General features: G+C 50.0%; 3 protein-coding genes across 3 annotated transcripts; 2 read left to right on the top strand and 1 right to left on the bottom strand.

Annotated features, from left to right (window-relative positions):
• Positions 1 to 580: 580 nt before the first annotated feature.
• MYCGRDRAFT_40912 (uncharacterized protein) lies at positions 581 to 2,363 on the top strand (the record flags this gene model as incomplete). Its single annotated transcript, XM_003853226.1, has 3 exons — positions 581 to 983; positions 1,123 to 1,623; positions 1,957 to 2,363. 3 exons carry the CDS (start codon positions 581 to 583, stop codon positions 2,361 to 2,363), a joined length of 1,311 nt encoding a protein of 436 aa, XP_003853274.1.
• A 4,012-nt stretch (positions 2,364 to 6,375) lies between these two features.
• Positions 6,376 to 7,319, bottom strand: MYCGRDRAFT_40059 (uncharacterized protein; the record flags this gene model as incomplete). The annotated part of the gene is made up of 3 exons (XM_003853069.1): positions 6,376 to 6,451; positions 6,510 to 6,923; positions 6,976 to 7,319. The coding sequence occupies 3 exons, from the start codon at positions 7,317 to 7,319 to the stop codon at positions 6,376 to 6,378; spliced, it is 834 nt and encodes a 277-aa protein (XP_003853117.1).
• An 807-nt stretch (positions 7,320 to 8,126) lies between these two features.
• Positions 8,127 to 10,168, top strand: MYCGRDRAFT_109266 (uncharacterized protein; the record flags this gene model as incomplete). Its single annotated transcript, XM_003853227.1, has 1 exon — positions 8,127 to 10,168. The coding sequence occupies one exon, from the start codon at positions 8,270 to 8,272 to the stop codon at positions 10,166 to 10,168; it is 1,899 nt and encodes a 632-aa protein (XP_003853275.1).
• Between the last annotated feature and the right edge of the window lie 14,051 nt (positions 10,169 to 24,219).

Below are 24,219 nucleotides of genomic sequence, written 5' to 3'. Positions count from 1 at the left end.
TGCTAATGTACGTGTACATGTACAGTGGTTGTCTTTGTTACAACTTGTCGTCCGGCTAATAATGTTGACCCCAGGAACACACCCCTGCGATTTTGGGGGCCCGATATGTAGATCGGCGCTATGACGCTTCTGTACAGCACTCTCCTTTGGAGGTACCTTACACTTGCGACTGAATAACAGCACTTCTTGTCGGACAGTGAGGGATAGACTGATTCGAAGACGTGCCAAGCAGAGCATCTTCGAGATGAATTTGCGAACATAATCCTATTCCGGGAGCTGCGCCTCCATCGTCTGCTGACCTCAAGATTTCCAAGAAGAAGCCTACGCGTCGTCCCTGGGCTGGTCACGCTTCACGAAAAGCTGTTTGCTTCGTCCTCACGTTTCTCCTAAATTCATGTCTGTTCCGGGAATGGACCCATTCACTGACACAACAGCCCGAGAAAGAACACCTTCATAAAACTTTCGCCTTCCTTCCTTCCTTCCTCTTCATCATCGACCAGGTCACCAACGAGGTCACCAACCGGACCATCCATGAGATTACGCGCGAGATCACCACAGCATAACAGCACATAATTCGACCATGTCGTACAATCCGTTCGGAAGAGCTGGTCCTTCGAGACCTCCGCCCAAAAATCCTCGTCCGCCAGCAAATGGAGTCCAGCGCCAAACTGCCGCCCAACTCAAGGAGCACTCCGCCCTCTTCACGACTTATGAGCATCTACCGAACCAAGAACGTGCCGATGCGGCTCTTCTCATGCTGCGCAAGGTGGCATCGATCGTGAAGCCCATCATGCAGAAGCACCACTGGCATGTCCAAGTTCTCGCGGAGTTTCTGCCTAAGGAACAGAGTCTGCTAGGCTTGAACATCAACAAGGGATACAAGATCTGTATCCGACTGAGGTATCACCACAATCCGGGACTCTTCCTCCCGATCGAAGAGGTGACGGACACAATGTTGCATGAATTAAGTCATAATGTCTGGGGTGAGTGGCAAATCTTCCCTTCTACCTCCGTTCTCCTGCTCAACCTGCACACACCAGGCCACCGAGGGTCAGGTCGTATGGTGCAGTTTGAGTGGGACCACGGAGGTATGCCAGGATCTTCTCGCTAACATACTTCCAGGCCCTCACGACTCCAACTTCCACAAACTCTGGGACGAACTCCGAGATGAACACGAAACCCTTCTCCGGAAAGGCTACACAGGCGAAGGCTTCCTCTCCGAAGGACATCGTCTCGGCGGGTCCAATAACCACCGCGCACCTCCACCCCACGAACTCCGGCGCCTCGCTCGCGTTAATGCCGAGAAGCGAAGAGCGCAAGCTGGACTGGCCAGCGGGTCAGGACAGAGGCTGGGTGGAAATCCGATCCATCGGGGTGCGAATGTGAGGAACGTCATTGCGAGACAAGCGATTCGGAGGACGACAATCGATCAGGGCTGCGGATCGATGCGGGACGATGCTGTCATCCTGTCGGATCAGGTAGGGAGTACAATCTTCAAGACAAAGGCGGAGGAAGACGATGCGAATAATCTGGCGATCTCGAAGGCGTTGATGGAGTTGATGGAAGAGGAGGAAATGGGCAAGTTGAATGGGACGTGGAAGGGAGATGAGAAGGGTGGTGGTGGTCTTGGGTGGAGTAAGGAAAAGGGGCTGTACGATGCTGGAGCGAGTGGTGAAGTGAAGCCCAGCGGCCGCCACGATCACCCAGACGAAGAGGAGCAGATGCGCTGGGCGATGGAGGACAGCGTCAAGGCTGCGAGTCTATCGAAGGCGAACTTGGAGTCAACGGCATCGGAAGCAGGGCCGCAAAGCTACACTATCGACTCTTCCACAGATCCGGATTCTTCTACCGACGAAGAGAGCGCACCACCGACTAGGGATGCCGATGCTTTGCCCACCAAGCGCAAGCGTCCACCAACGCCCTCGAGTCCAATGGCAATGCGTTCCAAGAAACAAGAGAAGCCGACAGCAGCACTACCTCCACCTACTGTCAACGCACCGACGATGCCAGCAACGCCCGTCACCGCTACCGACGACTGGGCCTGCCAAGTCTGCACATGTATTAACCCGCTCCAATTCCTCGCCTGCGATGCGTGTGGCACAGAGCGATCACAGTCCGTCCTCGTTGCAGCTAAAGCGCCGCCACCGATGTCTCAGCCGATCATCAAGCAAGAGCGGCAAGAGCGAAAGCCCATACCATACCCATCGCGAGACAGACAGGCGCCGAGCATCACGGGCGGCGTGCTGGACAGGGGCTCAACCGAGAGGACGAAGAGTCTTGGGTGGACGTGTTCTTGTGGTGCGTTCATGGAGCATCGGTGGTGGACTTGCTCGGCTTGTGGGAGGTTGAAGGAGAGTTCCTGAAATCGGCGGGGCCGCATGGTTCGGTACGGCATAATTCTCGCTGTACCATGGTGCATGAGGCGTAAGGTCTAGCACGGCAAGTTACCCTTTGCTGCCATATTTTGAGTACCACTTTGCTTCATATCTTCGCGTTCACAGTTCCCATACCCTCTGAATCTCACTACGTTTGACCGCACTTCGGCAGTCTACTGATGACGCCGTGAAGAATGGGCGCTGTTGATACCATGACTCCACAGTCGCAGCAAACCATCCCGAAACATCTCCTCCCGACAACTAGCATCAAGCTCAAACAGCGGAGATGGCGGCAAGCCTGGTACTACGACAAAGAACGAGAGTCGTTGCGAGAGATGTGGCATCACGATATAAAAGCGTACCTCGCCGCTTTCCGCCTCTCCGACGCCGACCACGACCAAATCATCGAACAGGGCATGTCGGCCTTCACGGTTCTGCTCATACGTATGTTGAAGCATGCGCAATTCGCAGACTACGAGCGTCGTGGCCACACAGCTTGCGCAGACCTTGTCACCACCATGACTTCCCAGCCCAATTCTTTACCACCGAGCGACCTTCCGATCTTCATCGCCATCGACTTCGAAGGCGAAGTCCACAACCGCGGCATAACCGAATTTGGCCTGGCTAGACTCCATCCTCAGAACCTTCAATCTGGAATTCAAGGCATGGATCTCGCTCTCTCGTCGAAACGCTCGAGAGGAAAGTTTTTGTTTGGCGAGTATGTGCGAATTGACTCTGTCCAACTACCGGATGTCATTCGAAACGAGCTGAGAGGTGACAAAAGGAGGAAGATGGTGTTGGTGGGACATAGTATTAGCTCGGAGTTGCATACTATGCGGGTTCTTGGCGTTCCGATTGAGGCGTTTGAGAATGTTGTTGGCAGTAAGTTTTCTTCCTCTCCCACCGGACCTAATCCTGTCATCTGGCTCCTCGCGCTCTACCTACCTCGACTGTATGCGTGCTGACAACGTGATATAGCCATCGACACATGTCTCCTCAGCCGCGACTCGCAAAGAAAAGGATTCTCGCTGCAAGGCCTCCTGGATCATTTGCAGATTGGATACGAGGATAACACGTTTCACTGCGCTGGCAACGATGCGTATTACACCATGCAGGCTTTCCTTGCGTTGATGGTTCATCGGGCGGATGGGGTGACCCGCAAAACAGGTAGCGGCGCCGTCGCTTGTGGTGATCCGGAGACGAGGATGTACGAACGGATCAAGGAGTTGGCTTGGAAGAAGGCGCTATTGAAGAGGGAGGTGAGGAGCAGGATGGACGCGGAGGCTTATCGAAAGGATGGGCAGGAAGACGAATGTGGCGTGTTTGGAGGAATGTTTGAAGATGGATGAGGGTAACGTCGTGGGTGGAGGCGAGATGTTATGGAACCCGGAATGGAAAGGAGAACACCTGTGTCCTGACTCACAGAGCGGCGGACATGCATCACGACAACGATCGCCACCTACCTCACATCAATCGACGAGCGGTTGAGGACCCGGATGAAATCTTCCGTATGCAGTCTAAGCCGGCAGAACTGCTACTTCGATGACTCAACCGAAAATACGGTTAGAGGGTTGGTGCTCTATCTATATCCCCCGAGGCTTCCTAAGAAATGGCGTGAGAGCTCCCCAGGATCGCAAGAACTGTGCCTGGTCAACTTGGTGCGTGGAATACTGACAATTGTTTGTCGTGTAACAGTCATGCGGAGTTCCCATCACTTGTCATGTTCCGGATTCTCCGATTTTCCGCATGCTGTGCAGCGAACTCGATTCGTACCATTACTTCGAGGACCTCTGGACTTCCGCGGAGAGGTCGGATCTCGCGACCAGGGGATACAGTTCCCCCTGAACCTGGCTGTCTTGTGTACAGCATGTGATCGCATCGGAGTGCTCGCCTTTCAGACCTTGTCTAAGGTTAATGACCTGATTACAAGGAAGTGGGCCAATCCGGTCCCAGACATGGCCCCCTTGAGCCTGTAAGTGCCCACCAGCGCCGAGCACTCCGATGCGTTCACATGCTGTAGAGCTGGCCAAGATTAATTCATGGTTTCCACATCGGCCGATGAACTAGCATGGCCACGCGGACGTAAATAGCAGCCACTATGGACCAATCTCGACTAACTGCACCAAGTTAGCGGTGCAAGGAGTCTTGGCCTGTCCATCAGGGCTGTATACGACCTCATCTCTGACACTCTCAGCTGTAAAGCCTGTATTCATCTCTTTATCATTGCCATCTCGTGCTCTTGCCTGCTCTTGTGCATACAACATGGATGTGCTTATGTTGAGAAACCTCAATCGAGACGATTTTCGGCAGCGATCCAGATTCCAAACTGCTTCAGACCGACAGCCTGGGTTTCGATTGTGACCACCTTGTTATGTCCGCTGTTGAGTTCTGAATGGCACACTACTGCTTACTGTATCGCCATCCTATCCAGGGCCAGGCAGCGGAATGGCCGGAACCTGCAACTGGAGAACACCAGAGAAAGGTCTTGATTAGCCTTTCCACTTGTCAACTGTCACAAACAGGCCGGCAACCGAGCGTATCCGAGCGACTACATAGGTAGTCTTGTCCTCCACCACCTTGTCAGCACCACACTTCTGTCTTTCCTCGGATTCTCATCAGAAAAATCCCTCTTGCTCGCGCACTCCTCGTTCGACGACTTCAACATGAAGCTTACCGGTGCCTCCGCGCTCGCGATCTTCATCGCCGCTGCTTACGCAGCTCCAACCGGACCACCCGCTGCTGCTCTCGAAGCTCGTGTAGATGGCGTAGGTCCCTCCGCCGCATCTTGACATATCGTTTTGTCCATAACTGATACAACTTCCTAGAATGCAAACGGTTATAACCCCACGCCAAGGCCGTATATCCCCAGCAATGGAGATAAAAATCCCGGCCACGGCGGCGGTGGCCCGCTCCGCGCTCTCGCTGCTCGTGTAGCTGGCGTAAGTCCTTCCAACGCATCATGGACATATCGTTTTGTTCATAACTGATGCAACCTCCTAGAATGCAAACGGTTATAACCCCACGCCAAAGCCGTTTCCCAACAATGGATCTCCTCCCAGCCACGGCGGCGGTGGCCCACTCCGCGCTCTCGCTGCTCGTGTAGCTGGCGTAAGTCCTTCCAACGCATCATGGACATATCGTTTTGTTCATAACTGATGCAACCTCCTAGAATGCAAACGGTTATAACCCCACGCCAAAGCCGTTTCCCAACAATGGATCTCCTCCCAGCCACGGCGGCGGTGGCCCACTCCGCGCTCTCGCTGCTCGTGTAGCTGGCGTAAGTCCTTCCAACGCATCTTGGACATATCGTTTTGTTCATAACTGATGCAACTTCCTAGAATGCAAACGGTTAATAACCCCACGCCACACCCGTTTGACCCCAACAATGGATATCCTCCCAGCCACGGCGGCGGTGGCCCACTCCGCGCTCTCGCTGCTCGTATCGCCGGCGTAAGTCCTTCCAACGCATGTTGGCAAGACCTGTATGACTGACCCAGATCCTCAGGGACCTGTCTGGAACGATCCAAACAATCCAGACGGCCGAGGCCACGGTGGCCATGGCGGTGACGGCGGCTCACCACGTGCTCTCGCTGCTCGCGATCCAGTATGTCCTCGGAACTATGCTGAATTGTTCACGTTTTCATATGACTAATCCCATTAACTCCAGCATGACGGCCACAGTCCTTCCACTTAGGATTCCGGCCACAACGGCGGTTACCAGCCGATCCGTGCTCCTCTCGCAGCTCGCGCGGTACGTCTTTCCCCTTGATTAGCATAATCCTTGGACGACCGCGATAGACCTCGGAACTGACAATGCCCGCAACAGGCTTTCCACTGAGCATCGAATCGATGGTTGGGTTTGGTAATATGGCTTGCCATGACTGAGCTCGGAGTGTTTGGGAAGCACGTCTTCGGTCTGTTTATTCGTTCCTGCTATCAGACCGCTCGATAGCATGACGCCGTTCGTTCTTGAAACTCAGCATGGTCGACGCTCTGCACCTCACTTCTTCACCCTTGTTGCTCCTCCGTCCACGGTGATCTCCTGTCCCGTGACAAAGCCAGCATTCACAAGATATCTGACAACAACACATTAGCACACACATCTTTCTACACATTCTTTCAGACTCAACTCACTCGGTAGCATCAGCAATATCTTTAGGCCGTCCAGCGCGATTGGTAGGATGATCCGCCACATCCTTCTCCCCGTTCTGCTCCTCCCAGTCCATTCCTGCCTCATCTCCCGCCTTGGACTCGTGCGCGACTTTGATTCGTCCAGGAGCCACCAAATTGACGCGAATGCCCCTCGGCTGCAGACTGATCGCCATACTGTGCATGAGTCCCAGAAGTCCGGATTTGGTGGATGCGTAGCCTTCCTGGTTCGGGTCGCTACGGTGAGCACGGAAGGAACCGATGTGGATGATGCAGGGTCCGGCGTTGGAGTGGCCGTCGTTTTGGACGGGTCCGTGGAGACCTTCGCCTTTGCGTTCCATGTATGGCAGACAGGCTTGAGAGACGATGAAGGGCGCTGTGAGGTTGGTTTCGACGTAGCTTGGTCGGATTGTTAGCATGTGACCAAGATGAAGAAGGACGCTGGACTCACGCCTGCCACTCCTTGGCCGTCTCGCGATCGAACATCGTCTTCCCATCTCTCCACTGCGGACTTGCTATCCCTCCGTTGTTGACCAGTACATCGATGTGACCGCCAAGAAATACGGCCGCCTTCCCGACTTTGTCATAAATGTCGTCGACGTTGCGCAGGTCGCAGATACTTGATCCCAGAGCTTGAGTATCGGTGTAGCCTTTCAGATGCGAGTGAGTGGTGTGATAGAGCTCTTCCTTGTCGATGTCGAGAACGTAGACTTTGTAGCCTCTTTCAAGGAAGCGGCGAGTGAGGCAGCGGCCGATGCCGCGAGCGCCGCCGGAGATGATGGCTGTTTGAACCATCGTGCTTCTGACGAAGGTTGCTTGAGGATTGATCGTGGTTATTGTCAAAGTCTGGAGTGTTTTTCGGAAGTCAATTTCGATGCAAATGGCGAATGCGAGAATGTTTGCCATGGAACGGGTACGTCATGGTGATCGAGTGGTGACTGCCCAGAAGATCAAGGTGACACGGCGATGGTGAAGATTGTGAAGATCAGCAGTACCGTATCTTTCACATGCAAGAAGTGGAACATTGTGCGTGCTCTCTCACATGCGAAGCTTCGCCCTCCACTTAGGGTCGGTGTTGCTTCCTAGCTTCGTGTCCAACATCTTGGGAATCCGACATTTCACCCATCAGTCAGCTTGTCCGAGTGCAAGAGATGTCAAACCTTGTCGCCAGTGTCATTCCGAGCGGCCGTTACTGATCGCGGTGTGTTGAGCGCGCTGCCCGACCTCGCCACGATTGCTGCTCTCCGCCGAGTAAACACGTCTCATCAAAGGAATCCGAATGGGCCGCCATTCTGGCCAAAACAGTGCTTTGCTTGCTGACACAGCAACACGCGGCCCGGACACCATGATATTCAAGATAACAAGAAGGCAAGTCTTCGTCTGTACTTGCAGTCCGTGTACACTCGTCGTGATGGCACAACATGAAGTGAGGTTGTTGTAAAGGAGAGCTTTGAGTTCGAGGTTCAAACGCCGGCGCAGACCGGACTGGACCTCTCTCTGACCCATGACGCTGCAGCTCGAGCGCCGTATCAATACCGTAAGATCCGACCACATGCCATAAAACGCGCCTTCGTACTCTTCCAACACGCCGTTCGTTCAGGGACCACATTCTCCACTCTCCGTGTCTCCGACCGACTGAACGTAATGCGCCGGTTATAGGAGCCGCTTCCAGACGACCAACTGTGTTGTCTCTGGCCCTACATCCCACCATATGCCCCACCCCCTGCGACGCTGCGTAGTTGGCGATGAGCGCCAGCAATGTCCGCACGAGCTCCGCCCATGCCTCCTCCTCGAGTTTGCGACCGCGAGGCAAACGTCTGATATCCGGTCTGGACGAGGGCGACGAGACCAGCTTCGATCCCGACCACTCCAACCTGACACGTATCGCATCACCCCTACCTTCTCCATATGGCAGTCGACCTGCCTCACCCATACCTTCAGCACATCCGCAAAGATCAGGGACAGGAACACCGCGGCAATATGGCTTGGGTTCGACGAGATCACCGGTCAAGAGAGGAGTGGCAGGCAGTCAGAGGACAACACGGGATAGTTCACCTTCACTAGCAGGACTATGGGGGAGTTCATGGAGCACACTTCAAGGCCTAGCTTCGGATTTGTTGGGGAGCGATCTTGCTGCAACCGATACGACAAATCGACACCGATCGAGGCGAACGCAAGGAAAGCTGCACAGCGTGAGATCACAGTCCACCAACCCTCAGTCGAGTTCATGGGGACCCTCCGCACCCACATCCCACCCGCAATCGAGCAGCATCGGCTCCGGCACCCGCGAAGAGCAAGCAGCGGCATTGCGAGCGCAAAAGAGGATGGACATGTTGACAAGGCAAGAAAGCAGTTATGCCACGACTGATGCAATGGGAAAGTTCAAACGCCGGCTTTCAGACGATCGCAATTCAGTTTCAGCACCGCCGGGAGGAGAGGAGGATCGAGAAGCGCTGGTTTATGTGCACCATGTGACGAAGAACGATACTCTGGCAGGCATCACGATACGGTATAACATCTCTGCGAACGCTTTGCGGAAAGCGAATCGCATGTGGCCGAATGATACAGTGCAAACGCGGCAGATATTGATATTACCCGTGGACGCGTGTGGTGTGAAGGGCAAGCCGACGTCAGATGGGTTGGATCTGCTGGGTGCAGAGAGCGAGAGCTTGTCGAGCATGCAGGCGGAGGAGGTCCCCACACCCACACAGGCACAGCCTAATCCTGGCCTGCTCACTACCGGACGAGATCGTTCTCAATCAACTTCCACTCACTCTCACGCCGGGTCAAGTGTCGATACCGAAGCGAATTGGCATCACGACTCGTGGGTGCTCCTCCCAGGCAACACCAAACCCACCGAAATCGCCCGTCTACCACGTCGAGCGTTAGGATACTTCCCTCCCGCACGCCGGAAAAGTAACGCCTGGTCCGATGCTGAGACACCATCCACATCTCTCGATCTCAACCGCAATACATCCGATGCAGGTCATCCGCCACCCTCCCCTTCACGGCAGAACCGACCTCCCCACACCCGGCGCCCCTCCAACGCGAACAACGGCTACTTCCCGTCCTACCTTTCCGGACCCGGCGGCGTCGGCACAATGTCCCAATCCGTTCGATGCCCAGGTCCAGCACAAGACTCGCTGAACAAAATCTTCGCGAAACATCTCCCCGACGTTGCTCCGCCTCGCAATCAGCAATCTCTCTACCATCCGGAAGTTCCGCTCTATACCGACGAGCCTACTCCTCTGACGTCCGGGTCACATACACCTGCATATCCGCACGGCGGAGGTGGTACAGGTGGTATGCACATGAATCTTGAAAATGTCGGCGGCGCGATTGAATCCTGGGTGAGGCGATTAGCAACAAAGAGCGTCACGACGCCTTCGGCAGAGAGAAGGGCAGCGAGAGCGAGTGTAGGCACGCCTGGAAAGGGAGCGGGTGGAGTGGGAGATCTGATTGAGATGACGGACGAGTTTGAGATTGGAGGAGAGGACGACGATCTAGATGAGCTGGGAAGGGGAAGGCAGGGGAGCGTTGGCGTGGATGGTCAGGCTGGAGGAGGAAGCTCAGGGGCGAGTTATTTTGACGGAGCGACGGCGGTCAGTCGAGGGAGGGGTGGCAAGAGTGGGAAGGCGGATTGAGAATGATCGCCAAGGATGAGGCTGTGGTGGCCATGGAAGAAGAAAAAGGCCGGAGGCTGTTTCAAGTCGTTGCTGGCCGGCCGGGAATAATCATCTAGATGATTCGGAGCTAGATTTTGGATATCGATACGAGTTTACTACCATTTTGCCGCTATCGTAGTGGGTCTCGTGGTTTGCCGCATTTGCCTATAGGATCTTCAACGAACTGCTCCTTCGAGGTCGAACACTTGGAATTCGCTGGTCGGGAAAACCTATGGAAGCACCTTCTTCTGGTACAATCAAGCAAAGCTCCACTACCGTATTTTAGGCGAATTTGCAGGCAACAATGACCATTCCGTATAAGACAGCAGAACGCATTAGGATACTACAGAAGACGTCCAATCATACGCTCCAGATTCACGATTGGACCCTCGTCCGGCCATAACCGGGAATAATCTACTAGAAACGCCCCCCAGATCCACCCCAGATCTAGTCTCAGGCGCTCAGACCACCTCGCTTAACGGGCCTATTAGCTGCAAGCAGCTGGCCCTACTGTAGGTGGTCTGAGGGTCTAGACGCGCTTTTTTCGTAATAGAGCGCAGCATTAGTATGTAAACACTACTAACATACAGTGTAGCATTAATAACGGCTAGTAGCGACGATAGCGATACTAGGTATAATATTTAAATTTCAGACACTGTAACTTTGTACAACTAGACCTGCTAAACAACCTCCTGCTATTTATTTATCTATACCTCCTTAATAGCGACCTCTAATAGAGCTCGCGTACCTCGCATCTTAACAACGCGTTTATATAGTAGGACGCGAGCTCTATTAGAGGTCGCAGTTAGCAACTAATGCTAACAAAACTATATCTACTAGAACCGCATACGCTCCCTCTGCAAAGTTACAGTCCCTAATTCTCTAATAGCTCCCCTAAAGGCCCGCTATAGACAACTAAAGGTTGCTAATCCCTAATCTTGCGCTAGCGATATCTCGAGCAGCTTTAGTACTAGCAGTACCGGACAAGATAAGAACAGTACAGGGACGTCGGTCGTTAAGGAAAATCGATCGTAAGAGTAGTCTCCTAGTGCAGATATCGAGCATATAGCTGCCCTACTCGACTAGTTCGATAGGTGCCCGGGCGACGACGACGGTAGTAACAGCAGGCTTTCGGACGTACCTAGTAACTTCGACGATGTAGGAGGGCTTTAGGGTAGTCTGCAAGTATCCGTTAAGGCGTCCGAGGAAGATTTGTCTATATAGAAGGTCCTAGGTAGAGGGGATATAAGGATCTATTTCGCTAGGCGACGCGAATAGGTAGCTAAGATAACCGCCGCTCTGTTGCGTACGCTAGTAGAGGTTAACAACGCAGGTATAAAGAAGGTCGTGCTTTAGGCGCTACATAATGCATAGCGGCAAAACACTAACTTAGAAGCTGTACGTTCTACCTAGCTCGGTCCGGTAGGCGCTAACGGCAAGCTAACCCTCGAGATACCTAAAGACATAGTTAGCAGTCTGTTTGTACTGTCGCGCCGGCGGGCGTTTCTTTAGGTGCGCAATGCAATTAACTAGGCGATCGACGAGCCTATCCCTGTCGACAGCGGGCTACCTATAACTACCGCTTAGCAGATGCATTTAGTTTAGCAGGCGGTACGACTCCTCCTTCCCTACTACGCTCGCCCGCCGCAGGTCCGGGCACTCTACTAGCTGCTATTTAACAACCGAGATCTTGTCTAGATCGCTGCTACGTCCGTAGGCAAGAGCCTCGTCTTCTAGGTATAGCCTATTATCCGCAACAAGATGTCGATCCTAATCTTGCCCTTAAACTAGATTAGCAGGGAATAGTTTAAAAGGATCGAAGGCATAGGAGGCAAGCTAGTTATACTAATACATAATACGAAGGCTAGTGCTACGGCGGACGACTAGAAACTCCTGTATTCTAGCAGGTGCACCTACTTAATGTTGTCTCTAGAGATAGCTATGCAGTCCTAGTTCCGGAAGCTTATAATAAGGACCGACGTGCGGAAAAGGCTAGGAATACTCGTCTGCGATAAGTTTTATCTCGTCTACTAGTAGGGCATTAAGGGAGGAGGATTCCGGAAATAGTATACCTAGCTAAAGAACCTCCGGACTATACTTTACGAGTAGGTAAAGTTTTACGGCTACTCTGCGATGCTTAATGCGTCTACTCTGCTTAAATATTAGGAGGCGGCCGGGTTCGACCCGGACACTTAGCTTATTCGCGATCCAATCGATCGGCTAGAGATATCGATGTAGTGTTGTGCTATTCCGGATAGGATACTAACGAACTAGCGGGCGCTTTAGTATCTGCTCGCAGACCTAGTCGGCCCGGACGGCGTTACTAGACCTTAGAGCGTAGAGAAGACGGTCGTCTTTATTAACAGCCGTGCCGGCATCTATGCCGCTGCTACTAGTCTCCGGGCCTATATCTAAGTAAGGTATCCTAGTTAGCTAAGTTCGGACGAAGTACACTAGCTCGTAAGGACTTACTACGGCAGGACCGTAAGGAGGACTTAGGCAAATGTTATCCAAGAGTTCTAGAAGCCTAACTCCCGCATCCGCATCCTTCTAGCTACTAAGGCGCTTAGCCTAGGGGTTAACTTACCTAATATTAAACGCATTGTGCAGTACCGACTAGCTATAAACGGCACTATGCATACTATTATCCAGCGTACTAGCCGCGTAGTCCGAGACAGTCGAAAATAGGGAGCTAGTTCGTTTATGTTCCTATATAATCTGTAGATGCTCGGTAATCGGGTTATACAAAGGCCGCCGGACTCTTAGGTCCCTACGAGATAGCAGAGCTAAGCAGACGACGATACCGCAACGCCTACAAGCTCTAACGCTAACATAGATTGCCTATTAGACGCTAGTTTAGATATCGATAAGCCTCTTTAGGTTAGCTAGTCGAAGAAAAAGAAGGGTAAACTAACGAATTAGCAGAAGCGCGACAAGATAGATAGATGTGTCTAGAAGTTTGTTAACGCTTGTCCGCTAAGCAGCACGTCCTTTCTACTGTCTTATCGCCGCGTTGCGGCACTTAAGTTGTTTTCCGAGGTACCTAGGCTAGTAGCAGGACGTGTCTGTTGCGATATCTGCTCGCCGGCGTCCGCTCTGCCTTCGGATTATGTGCTCGAATAGGCGACTAATCTAGGTACTCGTACGGCGGCAAGCATTACCTAGCTATACCTTAAGTCGATCCGCGATAGTCTAATTAAATAGGAGTCCGGAGCCGCTTAGTTATACTATAGCAACGCCGTCTTTCCGGGAGTTCCTAGGTCTCTACTACCTTCGTATGTAGTTAACTACCTCGCTAAAGCGTACAGTGTAGAGGACGCGCTACCCGATTTTAGCTATAGCCGGATCTAGGGACTCTATGTAGGTATCGACTTCGCAGTCTCTTCTAAGTTGTGCGACATACTGGTACTACAGTTGTCGACCCTGCGCAAGGTCGCGGAGTCTATTAAAGCCTAGCGGCTATAGGAGCTTGCGACTAAGCGCGAGGGTCGGGAGAGGGAGCGCTAGGAGGAGCGCTAGCGCTAGCGGCTCCGACGAGAAGAGGCCTCTTCTAGTCGAGAATAGGATTGTTTCGCAGCCTCTTAGGAAGTAAGGTCTGCTAGTGCTCCGGACCCTCGTATTGTCGCCTTTACTACTAGTAGTACTCGTTTAGTCCTTGCTCGTACACCCTCCCCGGTATCGCCTACCTCCTTAGTCGTTACTAGTTCTAAGCGCCGCCGAGGGAAGGCGAAAGCTCCTCCTCTGCCTGCTCCCGGCCTATCTGCTAGCGCCCAGCCTCTACCTCCTACGGCAGTTCCTAGCCTTACGGCGGTAGGCTCTCGGAAGGGCAAGAGCGCGGCTTCTAGTCCTATTATCGCCCGAGCCTCGCCGGTACGCAGATTCGGCACAGAATTAGATCCTAATCGTCGAGGCTCTTGTGCGCCTACTCCTGTTTCTCTAGCATCCTCCGAAGCAGCCTAGTCGCCTATAACTACGGAAACATCTCGAGGTAGGAAGCGGGTCGTAAACGGGGTTCATTAGCGGCATCGACTCGGGTAGATTAATAGTTATATAGATAAGCTAAATAGAGAGAAGAGGTAGTCGGCGCTAGGTAGTTTGTTTTGCTAAGAATGCTAAGTTATAAGTGTATTTTTAGCTACTAGGCTCTTAGTTAACATTAGTTAACACTGTCGTCGACCTTATCTTAAGCTAAGTTAATATTAATATCTTACAATATAGATTAACAACAGTTAGCTTCTAGTTCTCGCCGTATGCGTAGTCCTCGTCCACCTACCCTCTAGTCGCTATCTAATTCGCCCGAGGGCTCGCCGCCACCTATAACTAAAGCTAGCTAGTAGACGAAACCTAAGCCGACTAGGAGGAAGAGAGGGAACAACTAGCATAGCGACTCGAAGTCTGCTCGCGAGAAAGTGGACTTTATACTACAGACTATTCGCAGGCAGCACCTGTCGTTCGAGGACTTCCTAACGCTTTATATAACGACTAAGAAAGAATGAAATATACCTAACTAGGGCGAGCGGGCGGCTACTAGGGCGGTAAAGTTAGCACGGATTCTGTAGGAGGATAAAGTAGTAGAGTGCATCGCACTATATATGTCTAATAGTAAGTAGCTAAGTGCTGCGAGTCTAGCGAAAGAGCTCGAGGATCTAAAGGGACGGAAGGTAAGTAATATTAGCATATATAGGTTCTGTTGCTAAGTCTATATAGGAATTCAGGTCTTAGGACAGAAAACTACCCGCAGAAGAACTAGATTATAGAGACGCGGTAGTAGCTATAGGTTAGTACGTCCTATCTATTTAGGCTCTCGTAAAGGAGCTCTTAGGCTTGCCGGCAACTTAGGATCTCTCTAAGTTAATGCTCCGCCGCATTAGTCTTATTTCTAGTATACTTCTGCGCATAAGACATCCTCGATCTGGGAACTAGTTCGCTATGCAGTTAGGAGTGTACCTGCAGAGTTAAGGTGTCAAACGTCGCGTTCTTGCGGTCCTAGCTAGACTAGGTATATGCGGATACCTAAAGAGTATATACCGTTGTAACCGGATGCTCTACGACCTAGCTGCCGGTTGTATTAAGGCATTCGGCCGGTCTAACCTTACCTATAGTATATTCGACAACCTAGACTACTTTGCCCGCGTCGGCTAGCATAGCTTCGGCAGGCGGGACGTCCTAAAACATGTTACTACCGTAAAATAGTTTAAGAGCATCGAGGTACTATGCTTAGGCCTAAAGAAAGAACTATTCCGAGAGGACAGGCCGCTTTAGCTACAAGACATCCTAGATAGCCCGGGCAACTAGCACGACGCTTAGCAGAAGGCGATCTTACTCTACTTAATCGCAAGCGCTATAGCAAGGGTGTATCTAGCCGACGTTGCACAGGCATTCGGTGTCGAATCTAACGATTCTGTTTTAAAAAAGAAACCGAAGAAGAAGAAGAATATTAGCTAGGACCCTAGTATTAGTAGAGATACTGCTACCGGTAGCGAAGCTAACCCTAACGGCATCGACTAGACTAAAGTAAAGGGCTTCCCTTAATTCCCGGCTTTTAATCGTATAGTAAAGCAGAAAACTATTAGTACTACTATAAATCTAATCTACGAACAAGAGGGCACGACCAAAGGCACTTATAACGTTATAGAGAATATACTAGAGGAGTAACTTAAGCTTAGGGAATTATACGAACAGGCTGTTAAAGGACAGAACGCGGACTAGATCTGCCGCCCTAGTAATTTTAACTGCTACGAACGCCCTCCTACTACTTAGACCTAGCCCTCTACTAGGCAGACCTAAGTGCCCGCTCCTCCAAATCAGTCGCCTATAGCTAATAACTATCGTCCCGGCACATAAATTCAGCCCCCCTCCTCGTAATATTAGCCGCCTACCTCGCAAAGCTGCCCTCCTAGCTTATAATATTAGCCGCCTACCTCGCAAAGCTGCCCTCCTAGCTCGCAATATTAGCCGCCTACCTTGCAGAGCTGCCCTCCTAGCTTGCAATATTAGCTGCTTACCTCGTAGAGTTAGCCTCCTAGCTTATAATACTAGCTGCCTACCTTGTAGAACCGCCTCCCTACGCTACGGAATCCGCCTCCTACTAGTCGAGACTAGCCCCCTAGCACTCGTAATCGACTACCTACGGACGGAGAACATGCTAAGGACGACATTCTACGTATTCGACGGCTAGTCGAGGACTTTACGGGTAGTGCGTATAACCCCTCTAGGTATATTCTACTAATGTACAGCGATCAGCTCTCCGTAAGCAACATGCGGACGTAGCTAAAGGAGTCCCAGGAGAATAAGGACGATTTTAACCGCATGCAATAGGTACTGCTATTGCCTAGGCTCTTCTACCTTAAGATGTGTCTAATATAGGCAATCGAGAACAATTTTAACGGCAGAGAGGGCTGCCGGGCTAAATCGTTACTCCTAGTATACCGGGAGATAATAGAGCGGAAGATATGTCTATCATTTTACGCGCCGCATAGCCACCTAGAACGACTAACACTCGACAGCTTTAATGCAAGGGTGCTAGCATTCGTGTATAAAGAAATCGACCCGGTAGTTCCTAAGAGGCATGTTATATCTAACTACATCTAGGCGCTGTTAGCCGACGGCTTTATAGGTCTAGTCGGAAAGGTGTATAAGAAGGTGTTCTTGCTATCTGCTCGTTGCCTAGAACCCGATGCTATTAAAGCTAACACTTAGAAGGCAAAGAATTCGTACTCCTCGAAGAAGCAGCAGGGGAAGAAGGCAAAGGCGACTAAAAAGGCAGCTGCCCGGATCGATAGAAACGAAGAGCAGAGAAACTATGTCCGATTCCTGCATATCGTCGAGATGTATTATATACTTAGCCGGGCTGTTAAATATGCGGATATTAGCCTACTGCGTCGAGTCGTTAACTGCTATATCCTAATCTTCTATGCACGCAGCCACAAGAATTACGCTTTTATTATACTATAGATAAAATAGCTAACCGATTCTAAGGCGTTAGATCCGGTGCTGCAAAGAGCGATGCTAGCGAACGGGTTTGTAAACATAGCGGGTGCCGAGGATAGTTAGTTCGAGATTAACCGGGCAAACGAGTTCCTTAATCGATACCTAAAGACTCTTATTAGCAGCCGCTATAATAGGACATTCGACGTCGAGAATTAACTAGAAGAGGCAACCCTCTTAGCAATGCATACTAGCTATCTGCGAGAGGTTATAGAGGCTAGCTTCGGGGAGTCTACAAACACAAAGCACACGTCCCTAAAATCAGTTAAAGAGGTGCATGCTGTCGCAGCGGCATACTAGGACGAGACGTTAAAGACCAAAGAAGTCGATCCGGATCCTAACGTAGTAGCCTAGTTTTACGCTATAGACCTATATGCTATAGGTGTTAAGAACCTAGTAACTCTAGTTAAGAATATTAGCTGTCTAGAACGCTTTAATAAGAACGTAGTAGTTAAAGGACAACAGATTGTACAGGCCGACTAGCCCTTATTGTCTGTTAGTATAGAGCTTCCGGACCTAAGGACGGACCCTTACTTATAACGAGCGGCAGCGACCGACCTAACACCTGGACTTATTATGTTATCCTAGGATTTAATAGACGGATACGAATTAGAGCTTTTATAACAAGGCGAGGTAGAGTAATGTTAGTTACTTCGCCAGTCGCTACGTGCTACATAGGAGCAAACCGGGCGCAGCAGGGCGCTGTTATGCGCCTGCTATTGTCAGCTAATTTACCGAAATTCACGGGCATTAATTGTGTTAACTACACAGGTACCTCCCGGTATATCTACCGCCCTATCGACATTATTACTCGGAACTCTTCTATCTACTAACAACATCTCGACTCTACTTTATTATCTACTTCCTTATCTACTCTCTTGTCCACTTTATCTACTAATTAACTATCTCTTCTATTACCTACCTTCGCGAACGCACGCGAACTCGAATACTAGCTTACTATAAGCACTCCTACGAGCGGCAGAAACCTCTCGGGTCTCTAGCGACCAGCCGACTTTGGCGAAGCCCTACTAGGCACTAATTAAGACTAGTACAACGCGGCATGCATCTAGATATAGGCGAACTGGTTTAGCTAGCTAAAAATACGGATATTAGAGCTCGAGGTAATAGCGTTTATCGTTAAGCTTTATAGCGTCCTTACATAGGAGGATAGTGCTATACTAGATCTACTTAAGAGATTTATACCCAGGTTATACGCCTCTGGCAGACCGCACACCGAACTTATGCTTCTCCTCGACAGCCGAGCCGACTAGGCGAAGCTTATTCCCCGGGACAAGATCGCTGCGCGTATGCGCGGCCGCAACGATTTCTACCCGTATGTAAGCACTACTTCGCTTTCTGCGATCCTAGCAAGCTTTATAGTAGGTGCCGAGCGTATAGGCGAGCCGGAGGAGAAGGATAGTTAACGCGGCTGCGACTAATGCAGTCTATACGATAACTAGAAAGGCTTCGTTAAAGGCTACTATACATTCCCGGCGCCGGATAGTTTGTCTAAGCTCTAGTCGGGCGCGTATACTAACTGCCTGCTAGACGGCAATAAGAAGGGATACAGCATTAGTAGAAGGAAGTTATCGCGAGTTTACGATAGGCTAGCATCTAAAAACACGGCTAATACGTTAACTAGACGGCGTAACGATCCGCTATTAGCATTACTTAGACGCGTCCTAGCCGAAGTTAACATTGCAGACATCTTCGACAGAGATAGTGTCCTAGATGCTGTTAGCTATCCTACTTCGAACGACTCTATCCTACAAGAAGACTGCATAGTAGGTACACTTAACATTCTATTCGTCTTTAGCTAGTACGATACTGCGGAGGCTTACGTCGGTCGGATAGAAAGTGTAGCGGCTAAGACTGTAGAAGCATGTCGGACTGCTATTAGGAATGCTGCTATAGCTCGAGACTAAACTAAGATAGCCGCGGCCGAGGAGAGACAGGTGTCCTTATCCGGATCTAAAGACTCTATGCTAGTGTTTAGCATACCGAAGGCTAAGGTCCAAGAGCGTAAGTAGTATAGGAGCACGAGATTAGAGCGACTAACTTAAGGCAGGAGGGTTCCTATCGACGAGGACTGTTCTAGGCGCCGCTCGGATCGAAAGAATTTGCCCGGCAGCTTTAGAGAAATAGACGTCGAAGATAAAGACGATCTAGTCGTCCCTTCGGCCCGGAAATCTAGAAGGAAGAAACTAGCACTTACCGACCTGTTTAGCAGCCCTAAGCCGGAGACTACGCTAGCGAAGAAGCAAGCTTTAATAATAAGCAATATCTTTAGCAGCTTGCTAAGTAGTCGTAATAAGAGTCGTATAGTAACCTAGCCTTCCTAGCCTCGCGCCTCGCAGCCGCCTAGGCAGAGGGTCTATAAGCCGCGACAAATTTCAGACGAGGAGATAGTCGACGCCGGAGGGGACCGAGACGTTACTATAGAGTCTATGCCTATAGGCACTATAAGGCCTAGTAGGAGCAACAAAGTAGACAAGAGTAATCGCCGCCGTAAGCGGTAGTTAGATAGCTATACTAAGATACTAGAGCTTGCTTAATTTATAGCGCCTACACTACTATTTTGGATTCGCGTTTTGCTTTATTACCTACGTAGCTACTATGCTACCGTCCTGTCGTTAGGATAGCCCTGCAGGACTAGCAACCGCTTCTTAGCATTTGTTTAGCGCATTGCGCCTTAGATTTTACGAACGGCAGTCGCTCTAACACGATATGCTAATTAGCAATAGACCACAAGCCCGTTATTAAAGGTCCGTTCGTACCTGTCGTTAGGATAGCCCTGTAGGTCGACAGCAAGTTGCCAGATACATTCTTTAAATTAAACCTTAGTATCCCTATTAGCTATCGCCTTATATTACTTAGGTGTTGCGTAAAACCTAGTAGTGTTATAAACAGGAGCGCAGCTTCTTTATCTGTATTATACTTATTATCCGAGCTGCTGTAACGCCGGAGTCTAGGACTTACATTATGCCTACGCTAAAGTAGGCGGGCCTAGTACATATACACGGACTAAGGAGTCTAACATAGCCTCGAGGCTCGTAAACATAAGAGGAGCTATAAGACGAGGTCTGAACCGTAGACCGGAATGAATCTTAGATCCGGCTATACCGCACACCTTATAATTCCTAGTACTACTAGAATAGCTAAAGTTACTATTAAGTCCTTACTACCGGAGCGAGGCTAATAAGCTATATAACTAACTTTACGGCTAAGATCTTACTGCTAAAGTAAGCCTAGTAAACTATGTGACCTAACCGCGACGATAAGTAATATCGTGCTCCTTAAATACCTACGTGCAAGGCGCGACAGCAAACCTATCACGCGCTGTTATACGCGCAGGAGGGGCCGCGTAGTGAATTTACGAGCTAGCTAACGCACTAACTAGCCGACTCGAAAGCGGTAATTGTGCTGGCTACATAGAGGGCAACCTGCGTATATCTATAGCCCTACTAACCTCGTTTCTTAATCTTCTTTCTCTATCCTTTATTAACCTCCTTCCCCTTCTGCCTTCCTTACATTATCTACTACATTATCTATTACACTATCTATTACACCATCCGCCACACTATCCGCTATCGTCCGCTTACGTCGAGCAGGCCACTATTCGTAACTGCGCTGCCTTATTAGAAGCAGCTATTATAAGCTTATAACTTCCTAACATTTACCGCGATTTACAATCTAAAGACTAATAAGACTACAGTACTACCGAAATGTCCGAGACTTTAGGAAAACGCGCGAAGATTATCCGCGACGGTCTCGAGCGCCTAGCGAGCTAGGGCAATACGCTATCCGGAATAGACTAGGAGGAGTACGAGGCCGTTATAAGGTAGCTGTAGAAGCATTAGTTCGGCTGTAAGCGAGTCGAGCACACGAAGGAGAGCATCGCAGAGTTTATTAGAAAGCTTTACTAGGCTCTATTATAGGAGGATAGAGCGGCGGTGCAAAAATGTAGAGAGTTTATCCTGTCGACTTATGCAAATAGTCGCCCTTATAGCGAACTAGAGTCTATCCTAGATTCTTTAGCAAGCTAGGCGAGGCTTATTAGCCCGTAGGAAATTAAGGACCGTCTGCGCAGCGACATAAACGTTAACCTATAGGGAAGCGCTACGAAGCTTAGCGCTATCCTAGCTAGCTTTATAAAGGGTACAAATGAAATAGGCGAGCTAGACGATAAGGTAGGTTAACGTAGCTGCAACTAATGCGGACCATCTTTAGACGCGAAAGGCCTAGTTAACGGCTGCTTTACGTTTCCCGCGCCAGACAGTAAATCTCTCCTCTTCGGCGGCGCCTATACAAACTGCCTACTTAATAGTAGTTACTACTTATATAGCATTAGCATAGTCCCGGTAAAGAAGCGCGTATCGCGTGCGAGCAAAGGTAGCAAGCGAGAAGAAACTTAGCTGTTGTTATTGCTAAACAGAGTTACCTAGCAAGTGCATATTAGCGAGATCTTCGACGATAGTGCTAGTATCCTAAACTCCGTTACCTATCCTACCTTAGACGACTCTATCCGGGTAACTAACCGCATAGTAGGTATGCTAAGCGTTCCCTTTACCTTTAGCCGGAACGACGATGCTACTACATACATTAGACGGATTAAGAGCGTATTAAAGGACGGAGTAGAGGAGTATCGGTCGATACTACGTAATTAAGAGCTCCGGAACTTATCTAAGTCCGATGCTAGAGATGCTTAGTCGATAGGATCGGGCATTTCGAGGCTAAGAATAAAGACTGCGAGTCCGAAGAAGAAGACGCCTTAGAGGACAACTAGTAGGATAGAGGAGGAGCTAGAGGAACTAAGGAGGGAGCCTAAAGACTTCGCGCGTAATTAGCGCCGCATTACCCGCTCGTAGAGCACTACCTAGCAGCCCTAGGCGGACGAGATAGAGGTAGACGATTAGCTAGTAAGCCGCCGACGTCGTCGCCGCTCTAAGAAGACTTCCTAACTCTCGCTAGAGTTTGTATAGGAGGACTTAGATAAGGATCTCGAGGGGATCTAGACGTCTAGCCGTCCCCCCTTTAAGGACGGCAGGATAGTTAGTTCGAAGGTAGATAAGACACCTAGCAAGAAGAAGAAGGGTAGTGTTTTCTCGGACATAAACTTAGGCTTAGGTTTCAGCCCGGATCCTAGCGTAGAACCGGAACCCCGGACTAGAGCGATAGGGATGTTCGACAGGTTCCGTAGCCGTAGCAGCCGCTTAGTTGCGCTATTAAGTGTAGTAAAGCCTCGTACGGCGGAGGCACTAGCTCGTCGAGCATACAAGCCTCGGGATTAGGATACGCGCATAAAGGATCTTAGTAAGGACGACACGACCTAGGACCTTACTAATACGTCTACTAAGGTAGGAAAGCAGAAGCGCCGCGAGTCTGGCTAGGGCGGTCGCTACCGCGACTACTAAGAAACGGAGCGACAGGTGTAGATAATAGGAGGGTACTACGGAGCGTGCAGATGTTTTAACTTGGATTTTAGTACTTTTATTACATTTACTAGTATTGCGCTGCGACTTTAGCAGAGCAGCATCGAACTTAGCCTGTCGTCAGGATAGCCCTACGGGTAGAGCGATTACTAAGCGAGTATTAGATTTTACGCATCGTAACTCCTACATAAGATAGGAGTAGAGACGAGACATAACGCGGACGGCGGTAGACTGCAAGTCCTAACATCGCTGTCTAATTCCACCTATCGATAGGATAGCCCTATAAGTTAAAAGCATGCTTATAGTTAAGTCCTTTTTAATACAACCCTAGTGCCTTTATAACCCGAACCGTCTTATTTACTAGTGCTCTAGCAAACGTAAGGCTCCCTTTTATTAAACATTACTATATAACAATAGAGTTCGCCGTAAGATTATAGAACACGTAAGGCGATTACTATTCTTATAGCACTTTAGCATAACTATTTATTAGATAAAGGCCGGCAACGTAGATAAGTCGACAGCTACGTGCGAATAGCAATTAGCAGCTAACAGAATTCACTAACGAGATGCTAACGTTGCGCCGCGTAGCCAGGCGACTAAATAGCATACAAAACAACCCCGTAAGAGCCCCTAAGACTTCTCTCGAACACTAACATTAACAACTATTAAGCGAGACTAGTAAGCATGCCTTAGCTACCTAGGCAAATATCCGAACTATACTAATATTCGCCAGACACTATATGCTTCTCCTCAGACGACTAGTTAGTCTATCGTAGTGTTAACCGCTACCCGAAGTAAGGTCTACGAAAGTTACGCGCCTTCCGGAACTACTTAGAAGAAGAGCGCCAGGCGTAGTAGCAGGACGAGCGTATAGCGTAAGAACAAGACTTCGAATCCGTATACGATCTTCTAGTACGGCGCCTATCCGACAACCGCGATCAGTCGCGATACAGAGGCTTAGGATACTATGTAGGAAGCTCTGACTACTACTATATAGATAAGATATAAGAATTACGTTTAGGACAGCGCGTAGAGGGGAGGCTAGGGATAAGGCTAGATAACGGACGTAATACTAGAGATGCTAGGCGGACGACCCGGAATCTATAGCCTGCCCAAGTTAACAACCTGTTCATAACGCGGCCAGCGCCTCGTAGCACAGCGCTATCGACTTATCGCAACACGGGACAGCATCCCCGTATCGAGACTATAGCAACTTAGTCGAGTGGACGTAGTCGCTCTAGCCGACGACCAAGAGCTTATTAACCGCTATTAACGAAGTAGAACCTAGCGGATTAGCAGAGCAGGGCGGCAGCGATTAAGGCTAAGGAGGAACGCGCGTAGCAGCGTCTTGCTATAGCGGACAAATAACATAGTACTAGCGACGGATATAGGGGCGCAATAGACACAGGTATAGTAATTTTAAGCTTTTAGCATAAGAATCTAGCTGCGATACTAGTTAGAAACTAATACCCCTACTGCGTACGACAGCGATGGAATTATAGCATGATTTTTATAGCAGTGCAATTAGATCGATATGCAGCTTCTTATACATACCTTAATTATGCGATAAAAGTAGTTTTGAATTTTCGATGTCGCGGCGCTACATAGCAT

The sequence above is a fragment of the Zymoseptoria tritici genome, chromosome 4, assembly GCF_000219625.1.
Source record: "Zymoseptoria tritici IPO323 chromosome 4, whole genome shotgun sequence".
Classification (NCBI taxonomy): domain Eukaryota; kingdom Fungi; phylum Ascomycota; class Dothideomycetes; order Mycosphaerellales; family Mycosphaerellaceae; genus Zymoseptoria; species Zymoseptoria tritici.
Note: the sequence above shows the minus strand (reverse complement) of the source record. Positions and strands in the feature narration are given on the sequence as shown.